At 38.8% G+C, this 14,290-nt stretch overlaps 1 protein-coding gene across 7 annotated transcripts in view; it reads left to right on the top strand.

The window, feature by feature from the left end:
- Positions 1-14,290, top strand: part of PRDM2 (PR/SET domain 2) — an 81,386-nt gene that overhangs the window by 35,946 nt on the left and 31,150 nt on the right. For 3 of the 7 annotated variants that reach the window (XM_080380806.1, XM_080380807.1, XM_080380808.1), the window contains exons 6-7: positions 146-272; positions 619-741. The exons of 1 other annotated variant lie outside the window; for it this stretch is intronic. In XM_080380806.1, coding sequence (XP_080236932.1) covers positions 146-272; positions 619-741 — 250 coding nt within the window. The remainder of the gene's footprint in view (positions 1-145; positions 273-618; positions 742-14,290) is intronic. 3 more of the 7 variants (XM_080380809.1, XM_080380805.1, XM_080380810.1) reach the window with 1 other exon arrangement.

Genomic DNA, 14,290 nt, shown 5'->3' with positions numbered 1-14,290 from the left:
GGCGGGGGCGGCGGCACCCTGGGCGCGCGGGGCGCCGCGGGCTGCGTGGGGCACCGCCGTCGGCGCCGCCGCTCCCCGCCCCGCGGCCCGCCGCCAACAAGCCGCCGCCTGATTGGCGCCGCGCCTCTCTCTTCTCTCCCGGCAGCCAATCGCGCCCGGCGAGGAGCTGTTGGTGTGGTACAATGGGGAGGACGACCCGGAGATAGCCGCCGCTATTGAGGAAGAGCGAGCCAGCGCCCGGAGCCGGCGGCACTCCCCGAAAGCCAAGAAAGGTAGGGCCCGCCCGCCCGCCGCCGCCCGCCGCCCCCCCGCCGCGCGCGCCCGTGCCGGGGGGAGGCGGCCCGCAAACTTTTCCCGGGTGGGCGGCGGCGGCCGCCGTGACCTTCCCCCGCCGCCCCCCTCCCGCGGGCCCGGCTGGGCAGCGCGCCGCGCCTGCCGGGGAGAGCTGGGGGGGCCGGGCCCGGGCCGGCGGGGGCTGCCCTGCGCCCGGCCGGGCCCGCCGGCGCCTCAACTTTGGCTGGGGCGGGGGGGCGGCCTCCCGCCGGGCCGGCGCGGGTGGGAACGGCTCGGCGGGGCTTTGTTGCTTTGGATGGTTTCTTAATTTCTCGTTATTTTTAGGGTACTGGCGATGGCGGTGGTTACGAAATGTGGCAGGCGGTGCGAATGGCTACTTCGGGCTGACTTGGGCAGAGGAGGAAGAATGTCGGGGGGTGGGATACACGTTAGTCTCCATGCAAATACGTATGTCGGACCAGACATCCATTATTTTTTCCATGACTAATTCAGTAGCGATATTTTTTAGCGTGCATGAGCCTCCACGCGCGGCCTTATATAACTGACATTTCGACTACCGTTTTAGGCCAAAATCGCAACAGAAGCTATCGCTTACAGGGAGTAAATATAAAAAGGAAGTATTTGCAGTTGTAGCACAAGGGTATCAATTCCTCTTGTAGGTGAATATCTACATTTCAGAATTCCCTGAAGGCTACAAACAAGCCAAAGAAAGAAAGGAGATAATATTTTAAATGACATCCTTGCAAATTATTTTGTTTTCAGACTAAAATTTAGGGCCTGATCTTACTTGCAGCACGTGGCTGTGCTTATAGTGGGAGCAAACTCCCGTTTTTTAGGAGGACAGTTACTATGTAAGTTTACTTTAGAAATTGAGGAGAGGGCTGGGAGAAAGAAGTGGTGCAGCACAGTCAGTTATTCTTTTGAGCAGCGATTTGTAGGTCAAGCTAATGCAAACTGAAATTCAGGCACTGATTTTTAGTGTGCTGCCTGTAATGAAAAGCATATTGAGCACATATATAAGTAAAGCTGGGTAAATTAGAGGCTGTATTGGCTTTTTCCTAAATGTGCATTATCTTAGCAAATAGAATTTGTGTGCCTGTGATTTACCTGAAAGGCTAGAAAAACAGCTTGAAAGAATTTGATTATATTATAAATCAGAAAAGCCAGACAGAATAATTTCTAAGTTAATTTTTCATGTCATAGAAGTTTGATTTGCATTTGTGAAGTTATAGATAAAAATATCAGTAAACTAATCTGGTGCTTCCTGGGTTTTGATTTTCTGCTGTTTTGTAGATTTAAAGTTCTAACTTTTTACAGATTTCAGACTGGCATTTTATAATTGGCTCCTTACCAAGGCTTACAGATATTTAAAAAAAAAAAACCACAACAAAAACCATGAAAAACCCCCCACCAAAACCCAACCCCAAACACAATATATATATATATGAAGCAGTTGAAAATAAACGAGGTTAATCTATCGTTGGAATTACACTCTTGTGTCATGAAGCAGAAAGACCAAATTCTTATTTGCTTTAAAATGTTATGTTTCAGCATACTTGCTGTAAAAGATAATGCCATTCATAGTATGTGCTTTATTCTTTTCTAATGCATCTGTATTTTGAAATTGTGTAGTTCTGTTTTTAGTGGGTTCCACTGGAATTATTTTTAGTCTTCTACATTTACTTTTAGTTACTTTAATATTTGTGGTAACATCTGCTAATATTTGCAATTCACAGCAGTTTTCCTGTAAGAGAGACAATATTTTTCTGCTGATTTGATAGCAGTAGCTGCAGTTAGGATTCCAAAATGGTTTTACTGATGCCCCTTCTTTTGCAGATTCAGCTGTATCTCCTGGGGTTGAGGTTTTATGGGAAAATAAAGGAAATTTTGATGAGCAGAATTAAAAAGTAATTTTAAAAAACACAATTCTAACTTTATGTTAAAAGGGGGGTGGGGAGGAGAAAAATAGTATCACTTCACGTTATGCATGTGTGAAGTTGGGAGTCAGTGCAAGGTAATCTTTTAGCTTAAATACCAATGTAAGAAGCTTGCGAGAGAGTGACACCTCTGAAGGGTTGTGAAATTTGCATTTATTAGTTACCTAAACAGATCAATTAATTCTTTCTTTTATAAACTTTGTTTTGGCCTGTGTTGCAGGTTGTCGTCTTGCACATTGAGGAGAAAATAGAACTAAGTAACAACTGCCAAGTTTAAACAACTGTGAATGAGTGTGTCTTTTGGAAACACATTTTCCAGAAAAGTAAACTGACAGTACAATACCTTAGCAATGACTAGACGTTATTTGAGAAGTGTATTATAATTTAGTTATTCAAAACATGCAGTTATTTAATAGCTCATAATTATTCTCTGTGCAGTAAAACAAATATCCTTCTGAATTTTTAATGCATCTTAAGCCTTGCCCTTGGACAGTTAAGATAGCTATCATTTGACAAATAGTCTTGTTTCTTCAATTTATTTAATGAACTCTTATATCAGAAAAGGTGATTGTTTTACAGGTATTAAAAATGCGATGCATTTTGCCCAATCAGTCAAGGCTTTTATTTTTTTTAAAAAACTTTTCATCTTGCAGTAGGAATACTCTGTATTTCTGAATAAATCCTCACAGGCTGTCAATTCAGATGGTCTTAGCATAAGAGGTGGGCCTTACTAAATCTGTGAAGTTGAGATGGCATTTAAGAATCAGCAGCTGACAGAGTCTAGGGCAGACACAAAGTACAGATTGAACAGTTTTCCTTGACCTTGATCTGACCTTTGTTTGCAAGTGATTACTGACACAAGGTTCGTAATCTCCTTTAGAGCATATTTAGGATGGCACCTGGCATTCTCCTCCATGTACCAGTCTTGTCTAATGTGTTTGCAGGTGAGGTTTTGGTTATGCCAGAGTTGTGCTTCTCAAAACTCATCTGCTCTTCACTTGCACTTCTTCAGCTGTTCAGTGTTGTGCATATTTTTGCTTTTGTAGTCTGCTTTAATGTTCGATAGTTCCTGCCTGGCTTGGTCATAGGTTTTCATAGCTGGAGTAAATCCTTTACATCTTTCTTCTACCATGTACAACAGCGTAGGAGTCCTTGAGCAAAAGAGGCAGTTCTTACTAATTTATTTTTATACATTGAAACTTTGCGAGTTGTTGCTAAGGTGATGAACGCATTTGAGATCTAGAAAGAAATTTAGTAGGATAAAAGGGTATGGCGTGGGGTGGAGGGCACAATGCAACCCCCCAAAAAAGAAAACAATTTGGTGAACTTGGGTAGCATCAAAGACTTTTATTGGGGCCAACCCCTGTTATCTTTGACATGATTACTAGGTGGTTAAGAGCCAGCAGCTGCTGGTGCACGGTTAACAGCTAGTAGAAAAATGATCTAATACATTTTTGTTGCTTTTGCTTTTTCTGAAATTTCATTTATTTGCTAAGCATTTATCATCTGCTTCTCCCAACTTGTAGTTAATATGCTTCTGTCCTGCCTGCCAAACTCATAGGAAAATTTGTTCAAATCAAATGCATTAGCACAAGATTCTTCATTAATTCCCTTTGTAAGGGGAAAAAAAAAACAAACCCAAAAGAACCGGAACAGCTTCGCTTTCAGTTTATAGTTGAAATCTTGTGTCCATTACAGGAGTAGAATCGACATTATTTTTTTTTTTTTTTTTCTCTCTCATTGGGGCATTTCTTTATATATGACAGTAGCAACGTGCAGCAGTAGTAAGCAGTAATATCAAAGATGAGTGGTTCTTTCAAGAAAAACACTTCTGGAATCTCTGATTTCAGAGTCTGTCTTCCTGTCAAAAGCAACTTTAACTAAATAGAACTGCTAAAAAAAGTATGGTAATACATAAAAAAATCCAGTGGTTTTAACAGGCTATAATCTGCTTTAAGGTGCTAAGCAGGCTCCAAAATGTAATCAAACAGTGCTAAAATAATCTAGGTAGTTTCTGTTGTGGATTATGTGACAGATCAAAAGTCTGTTCTTGGAGGAGGAAAGATACTGATGTTACACAGGACAAAAGTTTGCTCTGCTACATGCTTGTGAATAATACCTTTTAAACACTCCTCTTTTTTTGGTGAGGAAGAAGAGAGCAATGTTTTACTTCTCCTGTGCTTATTTATCTCTGTGGTAGTGGTTCCATGCTGTGCTGTTCAGCTCGATTTGTCTTAGCTGTGTTCCACTTAGCACTTCTATCTAGGCAACAAACCCCAGTGGCATAATTCGTACTATTGTCTGGAAGGAATACTGCATGTGCCTCTTTCATATCTTCTCTCTATACAGAGTCAGGCTGTTGGGGGTGGGGGAGAAGTCTGTAATTTCATTTTGCCAAAAGCACATGCTGCATAAGGCAACTTGAGTGGGAGTCTTGTCATGAAACCAAATGATCTCTTAAAAAACCAAGTTGTGTCACTTCTTAAAATAGAGCTGGCTATTGTAGTGCAGGCAAAACACCTGAATCGGGTTCACTGTATCTTGGACAGGCCCTGGTGATTACTTACTGTAGTACAGTTTTAAAGACTCAAACCATTGCAAATAAATCTTTTAAAACTTTACTACCTTAAATGGTTGTACTGCTGTTTTCCCATAGTTCTTATCAGATTTCAGGGAGAGTATGAACTACAAGATAACACTTAGTAAATAATACTGCCCCAGAGGTAGCGTGAGGTTAAGGTGGGTGAATTATGAATCAATTATCATCTGTTATAAATATTACGCCTTTGTTTTATATTGGTCTGAATGTGAAGTGCAACTTTAGGCTCCCGCTTCACAGATTCTAAGTAAATATTGTCATAATGAAAGTTACACTGGATTTTCGTTTGTCTGTAAGCGTGACAATTGCTGGAACAGTTTCAGATTGCTGCTGTAGAAAAGGGAAATGTAAAGATGAAACGATCAGGTTAAGTTCTGTGATAGTAGAAATCCTTGCAGGTTTTTTGTTAACTACTTTCATAGGCATTCTCACTTAGTTCCAAATAATTAGCTGTACTTGAGAGTCACATAACTATGCATCCTGTTCACAGAAAGGTAGGCCTTGGATTGCCATCTGGATGCCATCACACATGGAAATCATGGCCAAACGATGCCCTGATTGTTCTTTAAGTTACATTAATTTATTAGTTCAACTTATAGTTGGAATAAGTTTACAAGTTTATTTCCAAACAGAAAAGAGCTTGTGAGAAACATGATTGTGTAGTAGTTGGAATGTAGCTTATAGAAGGATGTTAAAGTTCTGTAAGTTGTACGTTTGTAGCAAGGATAACATGAAGTTATATTCTTACCGAAGCTCTGTTTCCAACAGATTTAATGAAAAACCTAGAAAGTAGAGGCTTCAAAATTTCCTAGCCAATGATTGGGAAAAGGCAAGGGAAGAAGAAGGTCAACAAGATAATCTGGAACAAAATCTTAAAATTAAATTTACGTTGATTTCCCCAAATCAGTGATTTATGAGAAGAATTACACAACTCTAGGCAAAAAGCTGTATTTGGGATTCAAGGGAATGGTACCTCTCATGACAGCTTCTGTCTGGTGAGTATCTAATATATTTGAGGTCTTCCAACCAGTGGAAGTTTTCTTTTATCCCTCATAAATGGGGCCCTTTCAATATGAGACTCATATTACTTTAAATTCCCGTCTTCACTTCTACAGCGATGCTCCCAGTCCCTATGATAGCTGCTGCGCTAAGCTTTTCCAAACAGCAGAGTGAAATTGGTATGATTCATTCCAGCCTGGCTTCTGCCTACGGGTTTAAGAATAGGTGAAGATAAGCCTTCATTTCAGAGATTAAAAAAAATAATAAATCTGTATATTAAAAAAAAAAGTTAATTCAGCGCTAAATTGCATGTATTGAACCCCTCAAACTCTGTATTTCGTAGCGTAAACTTTTGGAAACATGAAGCCTTAGCACATTCAGGAATTTCCTAAGTTATTAAAAACGTCAATGTTTTTGCTTTAGTCAGGTTGTATCATATTTATGTGAACATTGGGAGACTTGTTTACTTACGTGCTGTAATTACAAGGTTGGGGAAGGCTGTAGGGTTGTTTGCCTCTTCAGAAGCCTCAGATGTACTATTGTGTATACACTCCCTGTAAAAGTTTCCACATACGCAGCTGGTAGTGGGAATCCACAGGTGCTCTCTGGCAGTGTGGGACTGTTGAGTGTGTCATGGTATGTGTCTGTGTCACACGTGGGATCAGACCCCCTGGGGTTTGTAGGACAGGGCCCCAGCCTTGTCTGCGCAAGCCTCTGCCTGGCGATGCCACTATGAAAACAGAACTTTTTATAAGAAGAATTTAGCAAAGGGCTTGAAGGTGGTCGGCAATGCAGTGTAAGGACTCGGTGCTGATTATCAGACGTTTTTTAAAACAAGTACTACAAGCACCTTGCATACTCGCTGTTAATTTATCTCTGTGGCTTTTTGTCTTTAACTTAAAAATATGGCCTTCACGATTGTAACAAGCTGGCGTGTTTCTAGCTATACACTTATTTCTGGTTAGAGCAAATGTATGTATTTACCTAACAAAGTAAAAATATTTTTCTTAGGTGATTATTCCAAATATAAAAATGTTCCGTATTTTTCTTTATACTTTTGCTTTTTCAGCCATGCTTCTTCCTTACAGTATTTTTTCCAAGTAAAAAAAAAATAAAATAAATGTACCTTGAGCACAGTAGCAGCATTTCTTAGCAAATTTGCTAACGTTGTCTGCAGTTACATAACCTGCAGTGGGAAGTGAAATAAGGCACCAGACAGCTTTCCAGTATTAATCAATCTTTTTATATTGATCAAGATTAGCTTTGAGACAGTGAGTGACCTGGAAGAAGCTTGGTATTCCACTGCTAATCTTTTTTTTAATTAAGCCCATGTGTTTTGAAATTATTCTTCTTAGGAAAATATTTTTTTTTAATTTTCCTGAAAATAAGTTAAAAGTTGTTAAGTTTCTATTGAAATATTATTCTCCTTGAATAAATATTGTATTCGATTCGGATTTTCCAAAACTTACTTGGAATGTTCTCTTCTGAGTCATAGAACTGTTTAAATGCTTTTGTGTAGAAGATGCAGAGAGAATTTGGTGATTGCTGTTTTAGGGAAGAGCTTTGAGGTAAATAATTTGGAGGTTATGTTCCAAAATAGGCATGAGATGAATTCCTACAAAATGGGAGGATAGGCTGTGTTTTCCAGACTGTGACAACAAATGCTTTTATTTTTCTATTAAGTGACCTATTTTGTGGCTTAGAATTGTCTTGTTGCTTGTCCCATACAAGAGAGCAAACTCAATGATGACTGCCTTACCTATATTAAAGCATTTGGGTTTGCTGTCTCACTGAGTTATTCACATAAATAATTATTTCTTGAATTCCTTTGTATTACCTGCTGTTAAGTCAGGGGTTTAACAGACACTTGTTCTTTCTATAGTTTTCTTACCCACCTGTGCAGTCTACTTAATTTTTTGTTTTGTAATTGGACTTTCTGGCTTTTATGGTAGATAAAGGTGAAGTCAATGATTGACTTGCAGTGTATTTTTTTTTTTTTTACCTCTGGCTTGAATCAGTCTTAATTTAGTGAAGTCTCTAATTTCTCCTTGTAATAAGAATCTTCCATACCTCTGCCTTCTTTTGTTTTCTTCTTATGCTTCATCTTTTCAAAACCCAAATATTACTGATACTGATTCTGTGTCAGTAACTCTACTAAAACTTTTTAGTGCTTGTTTTTATTACATTTTACCGTAATTTTGCATTGTCTATTTTACTTGAATTGTTTACAGAGAACGTCTTACACGGAGAGCCTGTATGAAGGTGCCTTGCGCAGTTTATTGTGCAGCGATAAACAAGCATGTTTAACTTCAGGTGTGTGAATACAAAGTTTTGATAGCTGGTTTCTTTATGGGAGAGATGCAGGCTCCATTTGTGTGTGTCTGGCCGAGAGCTGTGTTCTGTAATTGTGAGAATCTCCTTCGTACGTTGACTTTGTGAAGTCTCTCTGAAGATTCTCATGTCACTGGATTACGAAACTGCAAAACACTGAAGCAGTTTTATATTCCACTTACTGATGGTTTTTTTAGTACGTTTTCCAAATGAACAAAAAGGATAAACAGTTGTCAGACCAGAATGTATTTTTATTTTTCTAAATCTACCAAACCTTCAAATTTATTTTGTTATTCCTGCCAAAAGTGTTACACAGACTTACAGGAATGACTTTGTTCTGAAGAATTCTCATTGGCCTACACTTGCTGGGACAAGTTCCTCAAGGAAATATTATAGCAGTCTATAGTTTTTACTTGGGTTTAACAGTTATTGAAATAAGACTCACTGGTATTTCAGTATTTGTAGCCAAGAACTTAGATAATGTCTGACCATTAAATTCTCACTAGCAAATATTTACCTCTTACAGACTTTTCCCCTGGCCTAGGCAAGCACAATATTTAGTTGGATCACCAGTGCATGAAAGCGGTTTAGGATGAAACTTTCAGAAGCAATTAGGAGCTTACCAGGGTTGCTGTTAAAGAGTTAATTTTGTTGCCACACTTACTATCAGAGTTCTGTAAAAGCATTTGATAGGCTGTGATTAATGCTGTAGAACTTCAAAGAGACAGTATTATTAATGTGATGATTGACATAAAATTACTCTAGCGAGAGTATTATAATAGCTGAAAATCTATCATCTTGATGATTATTACTGCAAAATGCCATGGAAATGGCTGGTGAGCTATACATCTATTCTAACTTGCATTGAGAGCCATGTGTCTCACTTGAGTCTGGTGAAATGTGAATCTTGCTTTATTTGGCAGCCCACAAGAAACAGTTTAATTGTTGAATGGGAAAGGCCTAAGTGTTCCTGAAAGTGACTTGATTCGTCTTAAGTTCTGGTCAATTTTCTCATGCTTCGCAGTTTTTCAGAGGCAAGTCCAATGCAAACTTCCTTAAGTTGCTGCCAGTAAAATTGGAAACCAAATGCCTAATAGTAAAGTCTGGTGTGAAGCAGCTCAGCTGCAATGATAGCTGACCTCTCTTTCGTAGTGAGTTTGCATCAGAATGTTAAAATACACCCCTTTGCCATCGAGTCATAGGCTTCAAAGGAAAGGGGTGTGATACTGCTGCCAAACACTGGAGTTGTCTTGGGCTATGACCAAGGAGTAGGTCATACTAAGTTTCAGTGAGTTGAGTAAAAAATTGACTGCCCTGCAAAGTGTTGTATTTCAAGTTGCAGGTGAAAAGCAGAGTGTCTGGTGTTCCAGATCTTACAGGCCTTTGTCAGGGATTGCAAAAGCAAAGTGGACTTTGTGCTGAAACTTCCTTGTCGCTACCAAATCCTTAACTGCTGTCAGGCTCCAGCCTCCACGCTCACATACACCAGAGCTGTTTTCTCTCATTCCTTGCCTGCAAACGAAAGAGTCTTAAGTTATTTTTCAGTGATGTTTTATTTTTATATTCTGTTCTAGTTCACATTTTATGCTATCAAAAGATGTGTGCAAAAAAACTCCTACAGTTTTAAAGTCTAATTTGATCTAAGCAGGTTAATCTTGATTGAATGTAGAAGTTAACTGAGCAGAAGACAAATACATTTGTGCTCTGACTGGGATTTGTTTTCACTTTATTTGAAAAATGGAGGAAGTTGCCATTCCCTGTAGTGACTTTATGGGCCTGTTGACCTTTCTTGGTTTCATAAATTAAGCAGATAACGGTTTGCTGTTGTCTGGTTTGGGGCAAACTAAATTTGGTAATGTTTGTTGTCGGTTCTGTTAACATGAGTGCCAACTGTTGCTGTTGGCCTGTAGTACTCTCTTGTGCTTCTTGAACAGTGCACTTTTTGGGGCAACTGGAGCATTACAATTAGAGTTCCTTTGCAAATAAAATTGACTATATCTTCTGTTATCAGAGAAGACTGAAAAGCATTTCTCTAAGAAAATATCAATGGGCTGCAGCTGACAGGAATGAAACCCTTGGTTTTACAGAGGAAGCTAAGCAAATACTCCACAATTCCTCAGCGGATGAAAATTGTTCGGGGACTGTGTTGTACATTCAGATAATGTGTTTATGCGATGTTTACCCTGCTCCTTTACCTACTTTTATATATTAGACCTGCAGTGATATGCTGCCTTATGACCTTGGATTGTCAGTCTGAAGTTGGAAGGAGATGAGTCTTTCCAAATATAACAGATGCAGAGAAGCAACACTTTTATGCCTGCAAATGTGTCATGATGCTATTATGCTTATTAACAATTAAAGATGTTCCTTGTTAGGTTGAAGACCCAGTTCATAAAAATGCTGTAATATTTTTAATGGGGACTAATGGAAGTGCACTGCATATTTACTACAGTGGGTAATTGGCAATTCTGGTTTTGTCATCCCTGCTTCAGTTGTTAATCGTGGTGTTATCCTTGTACAATATTTGTACGGGAGTGCATGTCGTTTGACATACTGTTTTCACATCTCTGTTCTTAGTGTCTGAACAGAAAGTTCAGGGAAGTTAGTAATGCTATGCTTGCAGTAAATAATAGTCTTTAAAACTACAGAAAAAAGAAATAGTGCTTAAGGCAAGCTTGCATTACATGGCAAAACTGATATCTTGGCACTTTGGAGTGTGCTGCTAAAAGGAGGGCAGTACACTAGGGGAAATACTACTGAATATGTTTTCCAAAGTAATTTTCCCTTTTTGAAATGCAAGATATTAACCTATTGTATATATCTTGGATTGCTGCTGGTAATATTAGAAAAAACTTTTCATTAACGAAAATGTGTGCCGTATGTGTTTTTCCCTACTGAATCCCCCAAAGTAAAGGTTAACTCTGCGAGTTGTACTGAAGAAAAATGGGAGAATAAGAAGGTTAAAGGAAAGAAAACTGGAAATGTATACCAAGGAGGGGGATGAAATATGTTACAAAACAGAAGGGCATGATTTTACTGAGAATACTTTACTGTTTTGTGGGAGAAAAATTTCTGACAAGTGACGCGTTGGTAGGTATGGTGAACAAAAGGATTCAGTTGGGTAAAAATGAGTAACAGGTCAGATTTGAGTGGACGTAAACAAAAAATGTTGAGTGTGACCTTGTAGCAATTCCAAGGAGTTTAACTTCATACACAGGATATTTAATCTGGTGGTAGCAGCACTGTCTGGATCCTACATCTGTGAGAGGCTTTGCTCTTGTTTCCTCAGCGTTAGAGACTCCTGTTACAGTAATCCCAGTGCTCTGGCTAAATACAAAGGCAGTCCTGTTTCCTGGGAATTGTAGCCTTGGTACAGCTGCATTCTCCAAGTAAAGCCATAGCCCATTACTGGGCAAATGTTTGGGGAAACTGTGTGGTTTTGGTCTTCCATGCAATTGCAGCTTTTCACTAACCTTTTGAGAGTTCTGTTTGGCACAGTAGAGCAAAATTACTCTTGATAACAGAACATGGCCTTTATCAGCAGTGTATGAAGGGCTAATTGGATTAGCTTTTGGGTCGGCATGTGGACTCAGCAATCCTTTTGGCGTTTTTGTTTTCTTTCCTAAAATGTCACATATTGGTATGGTCACTGTTGAATTCGAACATCTCCAGTTTGTCAAACAGCAGAATAAAACGACAGGTAAAGTGCTAAGTAGTTACTTTTAAAAATAACTTAGCTACTAAGAACCTGGATGTTTTTGATTTAATCTTCTCAAATGTTTAGTGATCCAAATAAGGTCATGAAAAATATTTGGGTTATTTATTACATATAAAGACAGATTGATCTAATAGTGATAATTTTAGACTTTGTGGTACAAGTAGTCTCATGAGGCCTTACTTTTGCATTATCTTGAAAATGATGCTGTCAAAATTAATGTTATTCCTTAATTATCTGAGTGCAGCATCATTTCAGGGTCAGAAAAACATTTCAGGGAGAGCTACAGTGAATGTAAAAGCAGCATTTCCTGCACTCAAGTAAAAGTTCATCTTTGTTAAAGGTGGAGATTTTAAATTTTGACTAATTCTCTGTATTTACATACAAAATTTGGATGCTCTATTTTTAACTGAGTGGTATATAAAAACTGGCTAAGCATAGAGAACACCGGTTATTTCTGGAAAATCTGTTTGCCAGCAGTTATTTCTTTTGCTGCTTCTTTTGTTTTAATACTTAGCAAAATAGAAGCTAATGGAATATAACTACAGAGAAGAGTGTTTATTATATTTTATGTAGTGGGTTGGCTGTGTCTGTGGTAGCTGTGGTTAGCTAACAAGTAACTTGCTAGGAATTTGTAGTGAATGGTGGGAGGTTGTGTTTATTAGGGAGGGTAGGAGGTAGAAATATACAACTGCATTGAGTAATTGAGAAATTCTAGAGCAAATCTGTGTATTTGTGTACTCCATACCTGCTATTTTAAGTTTAGAAATACTGGCATAGGGGCAGAAAGAACACTTAATTTTTGAGAAGATAAAAGCTCTGTGTTTAATTATTTACACTTAATTGTTTCATCACATTGTGTGGTGCTATGCTAAATTTTTAATTAAAATTGCATAGAATTAAACCCTGTGGATATTGGTTTGCCATACTTTTGTAATTGTTAAGTGACATTCTGTACTACTCAAGTCATTATGGATGAGTAAGTATTCTAGTCTATAAACTTAAGACTTCCTATGATTTATACTCCTGGTAGTCAGAAGGCATAACATAATAAGGACTTGAATGAGGTGCTGCAGATGTGGATGGTACACTACTGCAAACAGATAATATAAACTACTTGTTGCTTCTCTCTCTGCTACAGAGGGTGACGGTACATAATCTAGTTTACAAAACATGAAGTATATGAAGAAGACTGGAGACAATTCCCGTTTCAATTTTTGTGGACTGGTATAATAGCATACATTTAAGATAGGCTTTCTGCTTGTAGGATTTTTCAGCCTAAGTATTTTTTATTTATTTTTCATCTGCTTACCTGCATTTTGTGAATAGCATCAGCTAAGCTTTTCTGGCTGCATGCTTCTTGCAAATTGTTGCATCATTTCTTCGTGTTGGCATGGCATATCCTGTGATGCCATGCTAACTTTTCTTGTCCTGATTATTATATAATTTAAAAAGTTTGTGGTGAGATATAGTAACATGATCTTCAGCGCTATCATTAAAGCGGAGACTTTGCCAAACATTTGCAGAAATGGGTGTTTTAAATAGCCCAGCTCAGATTTTTCTTACACTTTCCATGGCAACAAGTTCGTCTGTTACGCAAATGTCATCTTAACAGTCTCTGCAAATGCATTGCTCTATTTCTTTTGTGCAAAATGGATGTTTAGTGCTTGGTGCAAACATATTTAATGGATATATGCAGTTAGGTGTACATGTATTTGGCTTCAGGTGTACTGAAATATCTCCCCAAGGTGAGATTTTACTGCAACTCTTGGTTGGAAAATACAGTGATTAAAATGCTACTATTTGTAGCAAGTGATGGTTAATGTGTAGCAATATGTTTATACAACAGTCAGTTTGGTATTAATAAATTACTGTGAAGTTTGTCTTCCATGCTTATTCTGTTCTTCTTTCTTCTGCTTCTGCCATGTACGTTTGAAAGTGTCTTTTTAAGGACAAAGAGATGTAAGTTCTGCTGGAGAAAATTACAGAAGAACCTTTGCTCACTGTATTTGCTTTTGTTCTTGATGCCGAGCAGCTGTTTTATCTCTGCTGCTGCTATTTGTGGTCTTCAAACAGTGGTGGTAGTACTGGTCGTTGAGTTTTGAATTACAGTGAGGAAAGATACATTATCTAAAACCATGGGGCCTGCAGTTTATTTTTCAGAGACCTTGCTTCTATAACTTTTGCTTTTTGAAAGATCCCTCCGGGAGACCTTCAGTGTCATTTGCCACACGTGAACCTGTTGCAGGACAGACTATGTCCATGCGCTACTTCTGCCTCTCCTGCCAGCCTGCAAGGGAAGGACGTGGAGGGCTGAACTCAGACAAGGGTGGTCAGCCCCTGGTGTTTCAATTACATGGCCATCGTGAGCAGTTCAGGTGCAGTGCCCTGCCAAGTCTTTGTCCTAAGAACAGC

This window comes from Falco punctatus (genome assembly GCF_963210335.1).
Source record: "Falco punctatus genome assembly, chromosome: 3".
Lineage (NCBI taxonomy): Eukaryota > Metazoa > Chordata > Aves > Falconiformes > Falconidae > Falco > Falco punctatus.
The sequence above is the reverse complement of the archived record's forward strand: the minus strand, read 5'-3'. Positions and strand labels throughout refer to the sequence as shown.